Source organism: Pocillopora verrucosa, chromosome 6, assembly GCF_036669915.1.
Source record: "Pocillopora verrucosa isolate sample1 chromosome 6, ASM3666991v2, whole genome shotgun sequence".
Lineage (NCBI taxonomy): Eukaryota > Metazoa > Cnidaria > Anthozoa > Scleractinia > Pocilloporidae > Pocillopora > Pocillopora verrucosa.
The window spans coordinates 1,020,523-1,036,330 of NC_089317.1; the positions used below are offsets into that span (position 1 = coordinate 1,020,523).

General features: G+C 38.8%; 3 protein-coding genes across 3 annotated transcripts; 2 read left to right on the forward strand and 1 right to left on the reverse strand.

Moving 5' to 3' along the window:
* Positions 1-3,091, reverse strand: LOC131769310 (LHFPL tetraspan subfamily member 6 protein). The gene is made up of 2 exons (XM_059085039.2): positions 2,481-3,091; positions 1-673 (listed from the first exon to the last, which is right to left on the reverse strand). The coding sequence occupies exons 1-2, from the start codon at positions 2,860-2,862 to the stop codon at positions 423-425; spliced, it is 633 nt and encodes a 210-aa protein (XP_058941022.1). The 5' UTR covers positions 2,863-3,091; the 3' UTR covers positions 1-422.
* A 2,365-nt stretch (positions 3,092-5,456) lies between these two features.
* On the forward strand, positions 5,457-9,484 carry LOC131769319 (mannose-P-dolichol utilization defect 1 protein-like). The gene is made up of 5 exons (XM_059085048.2): positions 5,457-5,671; positions 5,820-5,885; positions 6,543-6,675; positions 7,462-7,666; positions 8,203-9,484. The coding sequence occupies exons 1-5, from the start codon at positions 5,542-5,544 to the stop codon at positions 8,434-8,436; spliced, it is 768 nt and encodes a 255-aa protein (XP_058941031.1). The 5' UTR covers positions 5,457-5,541; the 3' UTR covers positions 8,437-9,484.
* An 838-nt stretch (positions 9,485-10,322) lies between these two features.
* Positions 10,323-15,490, forward strand: LOC131769538 (mannose-P-dolichol utilization defect 1 protein-like). The gene is made up of 5 exons (XM_059085260.2): positions 10,323-10,491; positions 10,794-10,859; positions 12,487-12,619; positions 13,327-13,531; positions 15,210-15,490. Exons 1-5 carry the CDS (start codon positions 10,395-10,397, stop codon positions 15,441-15,443), a joined length of 735 nt encoding a protein of 244 aa, XP_058941243.2. The 5' UTR covers positions 10,323-10,394; the 3' UTR covers positions 15,444-15,490.
* Positions 15,491-15,808: the final 318 nt, after the last annotated feature.

The following is a 15,808-nucleotide window of genomic DNA, read 5'->3' on the forward strand; positions in this document are numbered from 1 at the left end:
ATAAAGGGAATTAATACGCTTGGAAAAACCACTTGTTTAATGGTGAATCTACAATTGGTTCAATAAGGCAGCTTGCCATTCTGACAGTCACTGAGTCACTCTTCTGATAAAATGTAAGGTGTTGTATACACTCGAATCAATAGGAGAGAACTACCGTCTAGGCGACTAATCTTACATAAAACTGAACCTTCACATGTGGAAGACACTGCATTTCCTTCTACTCTTCGGTACATCTTCGTAATATAATCGGAACGTCTTCGGGAATTTCTGGACTTCCTTGGGTATGATAAGCTATGTTCACGAAAATGCTCGCCTTCTGAGCATAATACTCACGTCATTGACGTAAAATGCAGTCAGGTGTTCATCCAGAGTTTTTTTTTTCGTCGTTAGAGAGATGCTACAAATAGTTGCCTATCATCGAACTACATGATGAAACTGTCTGATCGCTCGATACTCGTTCTAGAATAGATCGGCTTTTTCTGTTTCCCAGCTCGAGTGGACAAAACAGCACAAATAAAAGCCGAACCAGTTCCTACCACGAACAAAAAGAAAGCCCAGCTGAGTTTACAATGGCCGAGCCTGTAAAAATTTGCTTCTTTTCCACAAGCTTGCTTAAATTCAACACTTCCCCAGCCTGAAGGGTAAATACCAAAACCAATCGCCAGAAGAAAGCCTGTGGATTAAAATGAAGAAATAGATAAATTAATACTTAGTAAGAACAAGGTAAGATAGTGAGGAAAAGCTTCACTTGAGCATGAGTTTATCCAGATTTCTGACGCATGAAGCAACTAGGGGTTTCACTACTCCCCCTGGGAAGGGGTGTTAGTCCATTACAACTTACCCCCCCCCCTCCCACGACATTTAGCTGGTACCCATTTATGTTCTGGGTGGGGGGTGGAGAGAGGCATCGGGAGAGTGGGGTGTAGAGTGCCACGCCCAAGAACACGCCATTATGACCCAGCCAGGTCTCGACGCCAGACCTCTCGATAAAAGCAAGATTGAAAACAGGAGATTGAAAAAAGTTGAGTTATTTTAGTGTGACTTTACCTTCCCTCCCTAAAGAGCAATGGAGAGAGGAAGGAAAGAACAAGACCGTGGTGTTTTGGGGAATTATCCTTAAAGTACCGAAGAGTTTATGGTTCTTATTATCCATTCATAGGTTAAGTAGCTCGAACACTGGGAAGGTTTCGCGCCACGACAGCGCGGTGTCGATCACAAATCAGATCTACCCTTGAGCCTGGATGTGTGTCAAGTCACAGCATCTCAATAACTGTTTGATTCAAGTTTCCTGGGGTTCTGTATTACTCCTAACCGACGATAATGTCATTCCTTTCTAAATGCGTCTCTGGGAATTCGAAGAAATAGGTAAAAAATAATTTATCTCCAGCTATGTTTTGAATTCACTAATTACTTCCTAGAACGTTATGTTGAATAAATTGCTACTTTGCGTATTATTTTACAGGGAGAGAGAAAAAAGAACGATTACAAATCTATTAACGTTAGATATTTGACCTTTCCCCGGCGACCTTTTAATTGAAACTCAAACTCGTTAATCGGTTCCTTCCCTTTGTGTACAAACAGACACGGCACGAATTTTCATCTGAATTGAATAGATCACTATTTTTTATATTACCGTTGCGAAAACAATATACACTCTCTTAATGGAGCCAGCATACTTTTGTTTATCAGATGAAATTAAGAACACCACAACAGAGCTTTGTTTTTGAATCAAAAAGTTTCCTTTTCAACACAGCAGTAGGTAATTTTCTTGCGGTCAAATTATTGACCCGAGCATATTTCATTTATTACTCACGAACGAAGGAAATTAATTGAATCTGTTTTGACGTTTCAAGTAAATACTCAACCCAAATTTTACCTAGATAGTTCCATCAATGTTCATTGCGATTGGAACCGGATTCAATTTGTAGTTTTGTGAAATGTAACCTTGGTAATCGTCATTGTGTCAATTTGTCGATTCATCGCGGCTACTTTGTTATTAATAGTCATGAGAGCGAAACTGCAATTTACCTCGATTCATTAGAAAGTAGTAGGTGTAATTCTTTTGAACGGAATGTTAACTTTGGAAAGTACTTTCTTTTCACGGAATAGCACTTAGAAATTATCGAGGAAAGTATTCCCAAAATATTTGCACAAGTGCTATAATAGCGTTGTTCAACTTTGTAGACTTTAATTTTGTGATTAATTGAGAGGTGAGAGACGGATAATTTGCAACACCGACAACTTAAGCAATTTTCAGGTCAGCGAAGAAAACTAAGTGATAAATCGTTTCAAATTTAACGTGGCTCGGTAAAGAATCCCTTTAAATTCGAAATTTCAACCAGAAAGTTTCGAAAGAAAGTAAACAAACTATTGCGAGGTGTTATATTTAGGAGCTAGGAGCTGCTTGGTAAATATACTCGACACCCTTGTAATGAGATCAGCTTTTGGCGCATTGATTTTAGTCTCAAATTTTTACTCACCAGCCATTACTTGCAGTGCTCCTCCGACCCGAGCCGAAGTCCTCGTGAGAATGTCTTTACAACAGCAGGAAAATATAGCTGTGAAGGCTACAACAAGTAGGAATCCACAACCGATTCCTATCATCACTGTGCTGGCTTTCCATGCTTCCGAAGGAATGTCTTGAAAACTTGCATATCGGCCACAGGCTCGCACAAGGACTGAGAGCCCGTTTGCTTGTTTTTCTAAGAAATTACATCGACGAAACACGCCTAAGTAAACTGTTGTGTTGTATATCTGTCCCTGTATCCAATAAGGAAGGAAAAAACCCGTAGAAGCCGCGAGCGCGCTCAGAACGGAGAAAATCACCCAAAAGAAGCCAGTTAATGTCAAATTGTTCGACATGACAATATTTCGCTAGTTTAAGTTGGGTTAAGAGTTAAAACCTATGTTTACGAATTGCCACTCCAAATTCTTGAAATCCTGTCGTCTACGCGAATTTTTCGCTGCGTGTTGGCAGATGAAACAGCTGGAAATTCCGGGGTCTTTTACGACTTTAAATATATCCGTCCAAATTGAATGGATTCATTCCAAGTAAACAGTACCAGGGGAGAATTTGTCTGTAACCTACACCTTAGAGATGATGACAATATTTGAACATCAAAGATTACGCGATACTTAATTTATTGTCTCTCCAACAAACAACATCGGATGCGAGTAATTTGAGAGTTCTCAAGTAATAGAGTTTCTTTATCATGAAAGCGAAAGATGCGATTATGGTAATACAACATGCTCAGGTGTGAAGTGCTGTGCAAGTTTTTGCGGTTGATTGCGCCAGGAAAATGAAAAATATAAAGCCACTGTTTTGCTCAGTTGTGAGAATATTGAATTAGCCAATAAATTTAATAAAACTGTCGAATAATAACTTGTGTTTCCGGTACAGAACATAATTTTCACGGCGGTCGCTATCACGGAAAAATCTTGCGTGAATTCTCTCGTCAAAAAAGTTAGTACAATCTTCTGCTTATGGAAACAGTAACTGTTGATAGAGATATTGCTAGAGAGCTTGTAGAACTGATCCTATTGCACAAAACTTTTGCAACTCAGAATATTGTCTTACAAATTAACAGGTTACACAAACATTTAAGAAATAAAAGAACGAGATTGTTTTTGAACGTAAACAATCCCCCATCTTCTTGTTTTTGAGGTTAATTCGGATATCATGATTATTTCTTAAATTCTCATAACCCATAGTGGAATTTTGATTCTGTATCTCATTAAGAGAAGTTCAATTTTAATCAATCTTGCTTTTAATTTGACTGATTATTTAGTTCAGAAAAGCCGTCAGATGAAATTGCGATTTTCGTGTGGCAAATTGTCAGCGATATCTTCGCCTCCAGAGGAAATCCAAAGTTATGAAAGCAGTGAATTGTTTACAAGATATAAGGATTATCAGCTCCGCGGCACGATTTCTCGTCTTTCCGGCGTGGCTGGAGCTGTGTTATCTCGAGCTTACGATTTCTATCGAGGATAATCCGTTCAATTACTTCATAATAGATTCGCAGAACAGATAAAATATTCCTGATAACCAAAATCGCTCTGAAGATATTAAGTTTCTATCGGAAAAACTAATTTGAATTGTTAATGGTTGCTGTTGGTCCCCAAACTTCCACAAACATCTCCTTAAGATAGGTCATTGCTGAGCTGACTAGATCAGAGGTCACCTCAAGCTCACTTAAAAAAATATGAAGTGTGATTAACTGCCTGTTCTGAGAAGATTGTCAGTAATAAAAGGGATTTGTGAGGTTGATCTTAGTAACCAGGTAAATTTTTAAACAGCTTAACATTTCCACTGCAAATTAATCAGAGGTAGTACAATAGTTGTCAACTCTCGCCCCCGCTATGACGAACAGAGACTAAATCTTCGCGCACAGCAACAGCAAAACAAATACCGGATCCGGTATTACCTACCACAGCCATGACGTAATTGGACACTTCGCGTGACTCCAAACCAGCATTGCTAGCGTGGTGTACCTATCCCTCCCCTAACCCAACAACAGTCAACTAATAACAATTTACGGTTAAAGTTGGGTTAGGGAAGGGGTAGTTACAAGGTGCGCAGTTGCTCAGATACTGACGTCGATTCGTTGCTTAACTAATGTTACAACTAAGAATTTGCTTTCTGTTTTCTGAAAATGTACACATTGGCAAAGTACTTTTATCCCTGCGTCCTTAAGTCAATGTGTGCACCCCATCTAAGAAGAAACTGGAAAGTCCTAATGAGCGTGACGGTGTACGTTGTTTGTTCCTCTTCACTCTTTAACCCTTAAAAGTGATTAGCATCTAATTTCTCCTTACAGAATCGCCACTGAATCAAACATGAAGGTTATGAGAAGAAAGGAAATGATCGCTTGCTGAAGAAGTTCTTGATCGTTAAACACGTTCTCCTTATTATCGTAGGAAACGCAAGGCGAACAGTGTGGAGAATATGCACATTGATGTCAAGTGATAATAACCATTTCTGTCATCTCCTTGCACTGTCGCTTTTTCTGACCCAAAATAAGAAATTAAGGTTACTCTTGCTTAGAGTTGACTGTGTAGTGCAACTTCGGTTTGTTTCATTCAAATTGTACTCTTCTTTTACGTATGTGCTATTATCGGCCGAGTTATAGGGTCAGAAGTACGTTCACTGCTGTCTAATCTGACTAATGTTTTACATTCGAAGTTAGACTGGGCTGAATTAAGGGAATTCTATCGTTCCTATGGTTTGGAAGATGATTATAGTCTTCTCATAAAATAAACAGGCTTTCTTCTAATACACTTTACGTGCTTATTTCTGTAGTGTGTACTTTGGCAACAGAGCCTTTCAACCTTAGTTTGAACTTTGTAACAAACAAGATTTTCTAAATTTGCCAGGTAGCTGAAGAAGGATTAGCAAATCGGAAGTTAAGTGATTGAAAATTCGAGTTGTAGCTGAGAAGAACAGCTCACTGAAAAGTGTCTATTTTCCTTTTCACATTCTTTTTATTTTTAGGACAAACGGAGCAAGAGTTTTAGGACGACAGTTCAGGGATTTTTACATGCATGACTAACTATAGTTTTGACGTGGACGCTAAGATGGCGATAGGCGAGTTTTTCTTCACTCCTCTAGTGCTGTTGATTGTTCCAAAATACTGCCACGATGAATTCTTTATCAACTTCAACTTCTTCCATGGTATGCTAAGCTCATACGCTGACAGATCGTTGCTTGTATCATGGTTTTGAAACCTTGAGATCTTTTTTTATTTCGGTATAGAATAGTCTGTAGATCTTTTTTGTGTGTCAATATTTCAAGATATCTTGTTGATTTTTTGTTGTTGCAGCTGCTTGCCTGAAGATTGCAATCAGCAAGTGCTTGGGTTATGGAATTGTCGTTGGATCGGCAATGAGTAAGTTGTTTGGAAATTTTCACTCGAAATTTTAGAAATTATATTATTTTCAGAAATAAAAATGATTGATCGATCGAACTTATGTTAAATTGGGGACTGTTGAAGCAATGCCATGCTGAGAATTTCTTGTGATAAGTATAACAGATCTTGCAGCCTATGTGAAAATGGTCCTTTTAGTGTGAGCGATCGCGTGATATCCCCTCCCCCCACATCAAGCAGGGAACACCTCGTGGTGCAAAGAACCTAAGGGCGCAGACTGGAAGCGGAATACCCACCCACCTTTAAAAAAGTCAGATTAAGAGCAAGAGTCGATTTTTGCTGAAATTTTGCCAAACGATCAATACATAGAGTATGGCACAACTTGAAGAGATCGTGCATGTATAGAGCCATTCTTGGCTACGTGAGCCATGTGCATTACGACTAAACCTATTAAGGTCACAGATGCTTAATTGATTTTCAACTGCTGCATGCAATGCTTTGACGCAAGCTTCTGCAGCAAGCCCCCCCCCCCCCCCCCACTACAAAACATACCTATGCATATATCAGTTCTTCCCAGCAGCCTTGCCGAATGGTGCATGATGGTGAAATTTAAAAAGATACAGGCCAATACACTGTGCTAAACTAAGATGGTATCATCAACAAATTTACTTTTCACAGTCAAAATTCCCCAGATTATCAAGGTTATACAAGCCTCTAGTGTGGAAGGTCTCAGTTTAACAGCTTTCATACTTGAGTTGGTAGCTTTGACCACTTCTGGAACGTACAGCTATGCCAAGTCTTTCCCTTTTAGGTAAGTTTTAATCTAATGAATGAAGAGTAATCCAAGTTTGTACTAGCTTATTAGGGAGGTATGACTAAATGGGTAAAACGTGCACAGTAGGGCTGAATAGGAATTTTTGATCTGTGGACAAATCCAGATTGCAGTGGGTGTTCTCTTTCCAAAAAAAAACATTCAAAAACATTGATTTATGGTGCAGCAGAACAGTACATTGAACCATTTACACCTAGAATGGATTGACATGTAGTTTCTCCTCAGAATTGTGATGCATTATTCAGCAATCAGGTGTGATGAGAAAAGATACTTTTATCAGATGGAGGGTGTTATCTTGATGGGACAACAAATTCTCCAGACTAATCTACCGGGAGATCTGTGGCAGTTAGAGGGGAGAATTGATAATCAGATCTTTACTTTGAGAGAGAATTTTTTTGTTTTCATTTAAGTGAATAAGGCCTCCTCTGTACTTATGGACTACCAAAAAAGGGGAGGGGAGGGGAGGGGAGGAGAGTTGGAGATGTGTTTTTGCAACATTTTAATTGACTGGCTTGAAAGGATAGACTCAGTTACCAGCTGCTGTTTGTGGAATTTTGATGTGGGTTTAGTGAGCAAGAGTGATCAAATTAGGCCTAAATCAAGAGGTGCATGGATATAACTCTTAAATTGGCTTCTGATACACCTCTAGATTCTCCTTCTAAATTATTCTAATATCTATACATTATCCAATAAACAGGTAAAGAGAATTCAGTTCAAGGGTTAAAATAGATTTCTCTTAATCCATGGTCTCTCCTTCCTTTTCAGTGCTTGGGGTGAAAATTTCTTCATGTCAATTCAGGGCTGTCTGTTGATCTTGATGTACTTTTACTACACCAGCCGACCTTTGGCAGGTGTTGTTTTCCCAGTGTTGTATGGAGGAATTGTTTATGTTCTAGCATCTGGCCTGACTCCAATGTCAGTGTTAACTAAATTTGCTTCATTTAACATTGGTCTTCTTGCAACAAGTAGGGTGAGTTGCAGGACATTATTGATGCTTTTTTTTTCTTCTTGAATAGATTTAACTCTTTTGTTGCTCATAGTTGTGGTAACAGTCATTTATTTTGCCAGAGTCTGAATCAAGAAGCTCATGTCTTATCCCTGGGTGGAGTCATCATATCTTTACTTTCTTGCTATTTTTCTGTTTTTTCTGTCATCCTTAGATGATCTACTAACTAAAGGGTTTGTCATTCATCATTAAGATTGCATTGTGCACCAAGAGATGTACTACTCTAATGCTAGATTCCAGTTTTAGAGGTCTGGGATCAAGTCCTGGCCAAGTCATTGTGTTGAGTTCTTGCACGAGACACTTAACTCTCCCAGAGCCCCTCTCTATCCAGGAGTACAAATGGGTATGGGCAAACTGCCATGGACATTTTACCAAATGCTGGAGTTAGAAGGGATGAAAAAGAAACTTTGAATGGACTAGCACACTATTCAGAGAAGAAGAAGAGTAGAAATTTTTGTAATTGTTTCATGTCACTGTACTGATGTTGAATTCCTCTTCAGCTCATACAGATAGTCACTAATTTCCGTAATGGCCACACAGGGCAACTATCATTCATCATGGTTCTCTTGTTGACCTTGGGAGCCGTGGCGCGCATCTTCACCACTATACAAGAGACTGGCGACAAGGTCATGCTTGTGACCTTTCTTGTGTCAGTTACGCTGAATGCCACTCTCACCTTCCAAGTTCTCTACTACTGGAATGTCAAGCCTGACTTGAAGAAGAAGGAAGCCTAAAGACTTGTCTTTTGATGTGTAACATATACTCATACATTTTTAATCCTGTACACCTTAACATCAGTGTGCATATTCTCCATACTGTTCTCTTTACATTTCCTAAGGTGCTGACAAGGAGAATTTGTTTTAAAATCAAGAGCTTCTTTAGTTTGTGATCATTTCCTTTAATTTCGTCCCTTTAAACCTTAAACTCCCAGAAGTGATGAACATTTAACTTCTCCCAATAACATTCACATATTAGTCAGCAAAAAGGTAATGAGAATACTCAAAATTATCAGGTAGAAGTTATTATTTTGATATAACAGTAGATTCTAGTAACTAATTTACGGAGAGATGTGTGTGTAGGAGTTAGAGGGGAGAATTGACAATCAGATTTTGCACATTAAGGGTTAACATCTGATTCAGGGGTGACATTGTAAGGAGGAAGTAGATGCTAGTTACTCTTAGGGATCAAAAGGTTAAAACTGTGGATGAGGTATCTTCAATAAAATCACTGCTGCACTTATCCCAGCATTAAAAGGATGTGGAAGATGTGAGATGGAAAAATTTTCGGTAATAAAATGAGTTTTTTTTCTGATATTTGGGAAGGAATTTGATAACTCACAAAGCAATGTTTTTGTGTTTCATCCCTTTGGTCTTTCTGAGGGAAGTTGTGGTAGTCCTCAAGCATGAGCCCTGGATGCAAATAAATTGCTTACTTTCCATTTTCTTAGATGAACAATTTAACTTGTCTATTCATATTAATTTTACATACCCCTTACTACTTGCAAAGCTTTATTTACAACAACACCTCTTTTGTCTTCGAAGGTTAAGTTATTTCCTCAGTCTATTCTACTGTAAATTCTACTCTAATTTTGCTTTAAGGGTGAAAAAAAAATGTGGTAGTTTAGTTACATACAAAGTGAGTTTGCAATGCAGACAGTGTTTAATTCTAAATTTGCATCGTACATGGTGATATTTTCACATTTAATTGTTGTGTATGAAAACATTTTGAATGGATTTATCAGAATGATTTACATCATTAATAAAAGTGATTCCCATGACTGAACGTGTGAATTGTGTTCCATGTCTCTGTTAACCCCTCAACCCCCACAAGTGACCAAGACAGAAATTCTCCTTACAATATCACTTCAATATCAACCAGATGAGTAATGAGAATAAAAAAATATCAATTTGGGGATAATTGGTCGATCCAATACTAAATTCTCTGAACTAACATTATAAGAATTGTATGGCTGACAGTAAGGAGAATGACAAATTTTATCTGGGAGTTAAAGGGTTAAATCTTTACACCCCAACATCAGCATGCATATATTCCATACTGTTCTAAATACATTTCTTATGGTACTAACAGTAGAATTTGTCAAATGATTAAGAGCTTCTTGAGTTCATGATCATTCCCTTTATTCTCATGACCTTGATGTTTGATCCAAGGGTGATACTGTTGGAAGAAACTAGATGCTGATCACTCATAAGGGGTAAATAGCTCCTTGGAAAGATAGTAAGAGAGGGTATTATTGAGGTCACCCTAACAGCACTCAGCCAGGTTTGAACTGTGTGGAATAGATCATGCAGATTCTTCTAAGGACATTCGTAATGCTATGCTCATAACTTGAGATTGAGAGACAAAAAGAGGGATAGTTGTTTAAAAGCATTTAGGTATTTCTTGCTGCATCAACTGATGGAGAAAGAAAACTTTATTCCTATGAAGACATTTTATTTATCAGTCTTATCAAGAATTGTTGAGAATGGAGTTATGTACAGAAGACTGGGAAAAAAAAATAATTGTATCTGTCAAATCTTCAATTTTGAGGGATTTCTGGGCCACTGGTATGTCACGCAATCTTCATGAAATGCACGAAATGTATTGGGTATTCATCTTTGACCAGCGGTAGAGGAGCAGGGAGGCGCGAGAAAGTGAAAGAAGAAAGTCTTGTGGAAGAAATATTCCATTCCAAATGGCAGTAGGCGAGTTCTTTTTCACTCCGTTGGTTCTCTTCATTGTTCCAAAATATTGCCACGATGAATTTTTCGTCAACTTTAACTTTTTCCACGGTAAGCTAGGTGTTTGGCTATCCAATTAAAGATATATCTATTAAATTAAAGTCTATTAAAATGTCATTCAGAAGTGATAGGGAAGTGTTAGGGAAGTGATAGGGAAGTACATTTTGTGACATTAAGCTCGAATGAAATGTTAAAACAAATGCTGGTTAGCAATCGTGCAACATGTAACTGATCTGTCAAAGTCTCTTCGATATTCACTGGCGATTTCGTGGTTACTCTCTATCACCGCTTCCCAAGATGATGAGACGACGATCGATCCATATTTTTTATTTTTCCTTTCATTTTCTTCACAGTTGCTTGTCTGAAGATTGCACTCAGCAAATGCCTTGGATATATCATCGTGCTTTTAGCTCCGATCAGTGAGTCAAAAATTCTTATACTTTTACACGAGGCCTAATAGTTGTTTACCAGAACGCTGCATGCTTGAGTGACTTTCCAAGAAGTTAACTAAATCATAAATCACGCAATGGGGTTCTCCTTTCGTCACGCGATGCGAAATGTCTTGGAGAAGAATCCAAGGAAGGGTAGCGGGTATTCCTTTCCTATATAAGCTATAAAGACATAAACTGTTCCAGGGGGATTGGCCTATGAGTCATTTTGGTATGAAAAGGTTGTATATTATGACTGAGTTCGATCAGAAAGGGACCAGGAGAGTATTCAAACATATTTATCATCTGAACTCAAACGAGTGATAGGAAGAGAGTTGCAGAACAAAATATATCATTCGAGCTGTAATTTTGGAGGTAATTCTCCAATCCTTAACTCCAGCTTTGATGTGAAGCCCATTTGCGCCATAACAAAGCGCATTGGTTCCAAAACCAAGAAATTTTTTCAGTAAACAGGTTCCAAACTCAAAGAAGTTTTGATTTTGGAGGCCACGTTAAAAAATTAATGAAGAAAATGACATGTTTCGGCCTAAATTAGTGTCTTTTAGAGTGTCAGGAATTAAAGATATAGGCAGCACATTCATACAAAAGTTTTTAAAGTGTCACCCTCCAGAGAAACACCATAACAGTAAAAAGACGTTTTACTAATACCCAATCGTTTTTGGACACTATTGTCCGATTTGAGTTTTTGGACACTAGTGGCCGACTTTAGATTTTGGATGCTGGTGGCCAATTTTAGATTTGGGACACTAGTGGCTGATTTGAGATTTTGGACACTTGTGGCTGATTTGTAATTTTGGACACTAGTGGCTGATTGAAGATTTTGTACACTTGTGGCTTATTTTACATTTTGTACAATAGGAACCGATTTGAGATTTTTACACTGGTGGGCGATTTTAGATTTATGACACCAGTGCCTAATTGGAGATTTTGGACACTAGTGGCCAATTTTAGATTTTGGTTGCTGGTGGCCGATTTTAGATTTGGGACACTAGTGGCTGATTTGAGATTTTAGACACTACTGTATAATTTTAAATTTTGGACACTAGAGGCCGATTTGAGATTTGGACACTTGTGGCTGATTTTAGATTTGGGACACTAGTGGCCAATTTTAGAAATGGGACACTAGTGGCCAATTTTAGATTTGGGACACTAGTGGCCAATTTTAGATTTGGGACACTAGTGGCTGACTTTGGATTTTGGACACTAGTGGCTAATTTGAGATTTTGGACATTTGTGGCCAACTTTGGATTTTGAACAGTAGGGCCAATTTGAGATTTTGGACACTTGTGCCTAATTTTAGATTTGGGACACAAGTGGTCTATTTTAGCGAATTTTAGATTTAGGACACTAGCATGCCTTTTAGACAATAGTGTGGATAAACGACTGGGTTTGCACTGCATTAATTTGAGAGGATGACAAATGAATACAACATAAGTCTTTCTATTGTCGAATCTGATATGTTGAGATAGCCTTAATCTCCTCAAACATTTAACTCCCAGTTATATTTCTGATTTTTAAATCAGAAATAAAACTGATTTTTCCTCTAATAACAGATGTGGTAATTTTTTTTAATTCCAAAAATCAAATCTTGTTTTAGTCAAGTTTCCACAGATACTCAAGGTCCTACGAGCATCAAGTGTGGAGGGCCTCAGTCTGGTGGGCTTTGTCACAGAACTGGCAACACAAACAGTAACGTTCAGCTACAATTCAGCCAGGGGATTCCCATTCAGGTCAGTGATTAAACCGTTTGACTGTCGATAAAGTTGTCGATGGCAAAGATTTATGAAGATACATAACGCCCCCCCCCCCCCCCCCCATCCCCCTTCCTATCTATACACCACCTCCTCTAAGTCATTACACTTTTTGTAGTGGACCCCATGAAATCCAAAGCGGCCCGAGGATTTCCGAGTACCACATGTCAAGGGCACTTTTCCCTTCAAAGCACTCTGGAGACGCGGTTGTCCCGAGACGCACGGAAAAGTTCCAGGACAACCCATTCTCCTGATATTCTATTTTTTTCTCCCTGTATTATCAGAGGAACGGGAAAGTACGATCATGGCGAAGTCTTTTCTTCTCTTGTATTGGTTCGAGCTTATGGCGCAAAATTTTTGGTTAGGAGTGAGACTGGTCAGAAAGCGCGCGAAATTTTTTACCTACAAGTGCGAAAATTGTAAGCGCTTAATCTTGGTTGTCAGGTTTCTGAAAATCGGGTGTCATGCTGGAACTTTCTTAAAGTACCTCCCTAGGCTAAGTCTCTGCTATGAAATCTCTGTCAGCCCAGTTTAAGGGTTCAAATGAAAGAGTCACGAGTACCCCCAAAAAATTCCAAAACTTTGCACTCTCGGGGACTGAGAAAATGCGGGCTTTTTGGTATCGAGGATATTTTTTTTCTGCAACATTTCACCTTTAATTTTGATGTTGCATTCTTTTGTTTCAGTACCTGGGGTGAGAGCTCGTTTAAAGCTTGTCAGACCTGTTTTCTTGTTTTTCTGTTTTTCTACTACACCAAAAGAACTGTAGCAGCCATCTTGTTCCCTTTCCTGTATGGAGCCATTGCATACGTACTCTTGTCTGGACTAATCCCCATCTCTATTTTGGTTCAACTGACTTCTTTGAATATTCTACTCCTTTCCATAAGCCGGGTGAGTTCATTAAAAATAATGTCCATAGCTTGTTTTTGCACTTATCAGAGCTAGCGGCGCGTTTTATTAATCTGGGGAAGGGGAGGGGGGGGAGGTGGAGTGCTTATTGAACCCCTAGCCAACTGCACATACGTTCTAAAATTTCCCAATGTCCTTTGCGCAATGCATTGGTGCAAACGAACCCTTTTTAACTCGTGAATTGCGCGCATGCGCAAGAGCGAGTTATAGGTACGATGTGGGGAATGGCATTCGCTCGCTCGCTCGCTCGCTCGCTCGCTCGATTGGTCGATTCCTGTAAACTTTTTTTAGATTTTAGGCTTTTGAGTGCATTTGATAGTTTTTGGCGAGCAATAAAAAGACGAAATAGCGACCTTTGTTGCTAAGAATAGTGGTGGGGTGAAAAAGAAGCCAATTATAATCTTTAAAGGGTTTTTTTTTTACGTTTTAGTTTCAACAAGCGGCGCCAACGACTGGCAGGCATGCAAGGATTCACACTGAAATAACAGAACAACCTTCGTTTTTCATAAAATTGTAATTTACAATCCTTGAACTTGAAAACAATCCGAAGATTCATTGAAAATATCACTTACTGCGAAGCGCTCGGAGTTTACAGATGTTCAAAAGCTTTTTCTGTTATAGCGTGAGATTGAGGACAAAATTGATCATTACGTTTCGTCGCGTGTGTTTTTCCTGTGTGAAGCAACAAAAGATGCCGGCGACTGACGAAATAACAAGTTAACACGAAAATCAAATAACACCTAAACAAACAGTTTTAGCTACCGATTTTCAGTGAATTTTAAAAGAACAATTTTCTTTTAAGTTTCAAGACAATTTGAAGATTCAACATACATACAACGTACTAAAATGCGAAAGTTACACACCACAAAATTGGTAAATAGGCCTGAAATGAAATTCTATCTTGTTATTGATTATACGTTGCCTAGCACGTGACTTAAATCTACCCAGGCGGAGATCCAAAATGACGGTGGCAGGCTTAGCTTAGTTATATCACTCAAAACTCGTTCCCGTTTGTCTCTTTTGATAAAGAGGGAATCGTTAATGTTTTCATTAAGACAGTATTGCCTTGATTTTCTAATATTTACAACGAAAGACAGTAAATCTCACTTTTCACCCACATTTACTTCCAACCTTTTCTCTTAAACCAGAAACAAAAATGATAGACGTTTAAAACACATGACATCATCTACCTTGTCAAATGTAATAGCATGATCATTTCAATGGTAATGCCTTCTTATCCCAACGTTACTTTGTTTCTTTGCTACATTAGCGAACACTGAACTACTGCTCGTACTCTAGATATGACAATCAACCACAAAATTCCCTAAACCAGGTAACATTAAACATAATCTAAAAAATCATGTGTCAATTCACGAGTTTGCTCACAGAGCACTTTGATTATTCAACTCTGTCAAACAACCAGAAGAATTTGGTACGAGATAAGTCCTTCTCCTTAGCAGGAGACCTTTTAGGAAACCCGAGGACCTTATGTGTCCTGTCTGAGAAACCTCGTTCCTAGCGTTCTCTTTCCTCCTCCATAAGAGAGGGCTCTGGAAACGAAGATGTTGTCTTAGTTGGTGTCCGAGAGCGTGATGCAAGAATTTCAAGGACCAAAATTAAAACGTTTTTTGTCGACATGGAACTTTTTTTCCTCCATTAGGTTTCTCAGATCACGGAAAACTTCCGCAATGGTCACACGGGTCAGTTGTCATTCATTATGGTACTTCTGCTATTGTTTACCCACGCGGCCCGTATCTTCACTACAATGCAAGAGACTGGGGACCAATACATTCTGGCTATTTTCACCCTCTCGACCGTATTCAACATTACCATGGTTACACAGATTTTGTATTATTGGAACGCAACCATTGATGCCCAAAAGAAGAAAGAGTAGGAAACACCTAATGTTTTGATTCGCTCGAGAATAATCTAGGAGAACTTTATTTTCATTGCTATTAGTGACTACGAGAAGTCCCTCCTTTTCGGCGAAGTCCGTCGAGCGAAAAAAATTTGATGTTTGCATACCGCGGGGAGCTCTGTCGAGCACCTCGCTCCCAGGGCTCTCCGCGTCGCCTCAACATCAATTTTTTTTCGCTGATTTTTCGCCGTAAAAGCTGGCTGCTCATATTCTGTTAAAAATTACGATTCAAGGACAATCTGCGAACGTTAAACCCCGCAGAAATTTTCGTGCTTCTTGCTGTTTTAGGCTGATTTTGTTTCGATGCAGACAGTGAAGTGAAGTTTCCACAATTTGAGTGA

Coding starts and splice junctions, on each gene's coding strand:
- LOC131769310 (XM_059085039.2), bottom strand. CDS start 2,862: ATGTCGAACAATTTGACATTAACTGGCTTCTTTTGGGTGATTTTCTCC. Junction 674..2,480: donor AGCACTGCAAGTAATGGCTG/GTGAGTAAAAAT, acceptor TTTAATCCACAG/GCTTTCTTCTGGCGATTGGT.
- LOC131769319 (XM_059085048.2), top strand. CDS start 5,542: ATGACTAACTATAGTTTTGACGTGGACGCTAAGATGGCGATAGGCGAG. Junction 5,672..5,819: donor CAACTTCAACTTCTTCCATG/GTATGCTAAGCT, acceptor TTGTTGTTGCAG/CTGCTTGCCTGAAGATTGCA. Junction 5,886..6,542: donor TGTCGTTGGATCGGCAATGA/GTAAGTTGTTTG, acceptor TACTTTTCACAG/TCAAAATTCCCCAGATTATC.
- LOC131769538 (XM_059085260.2), top strand. CDS start 10,395: ATGGCAGTAGGCGAGTTCTTTTTCACTCCGTTGGTTCTCTTCATTGTT. Junction 10,492..10,793: donor CAACTTTAACTTTTTCCACG/GTAAGCTAGGTG, acceptor TTTTCTTCACAG/TTGCTTGTCTGAAGATTGCA. Junction 12,620..13,326: donor GCCAGGGGATTCCCATTCAG/GTCAGTGATTAA, acceptor CTTTTGTTTCAG/TACCTGGGGTGAGAGCTCGT.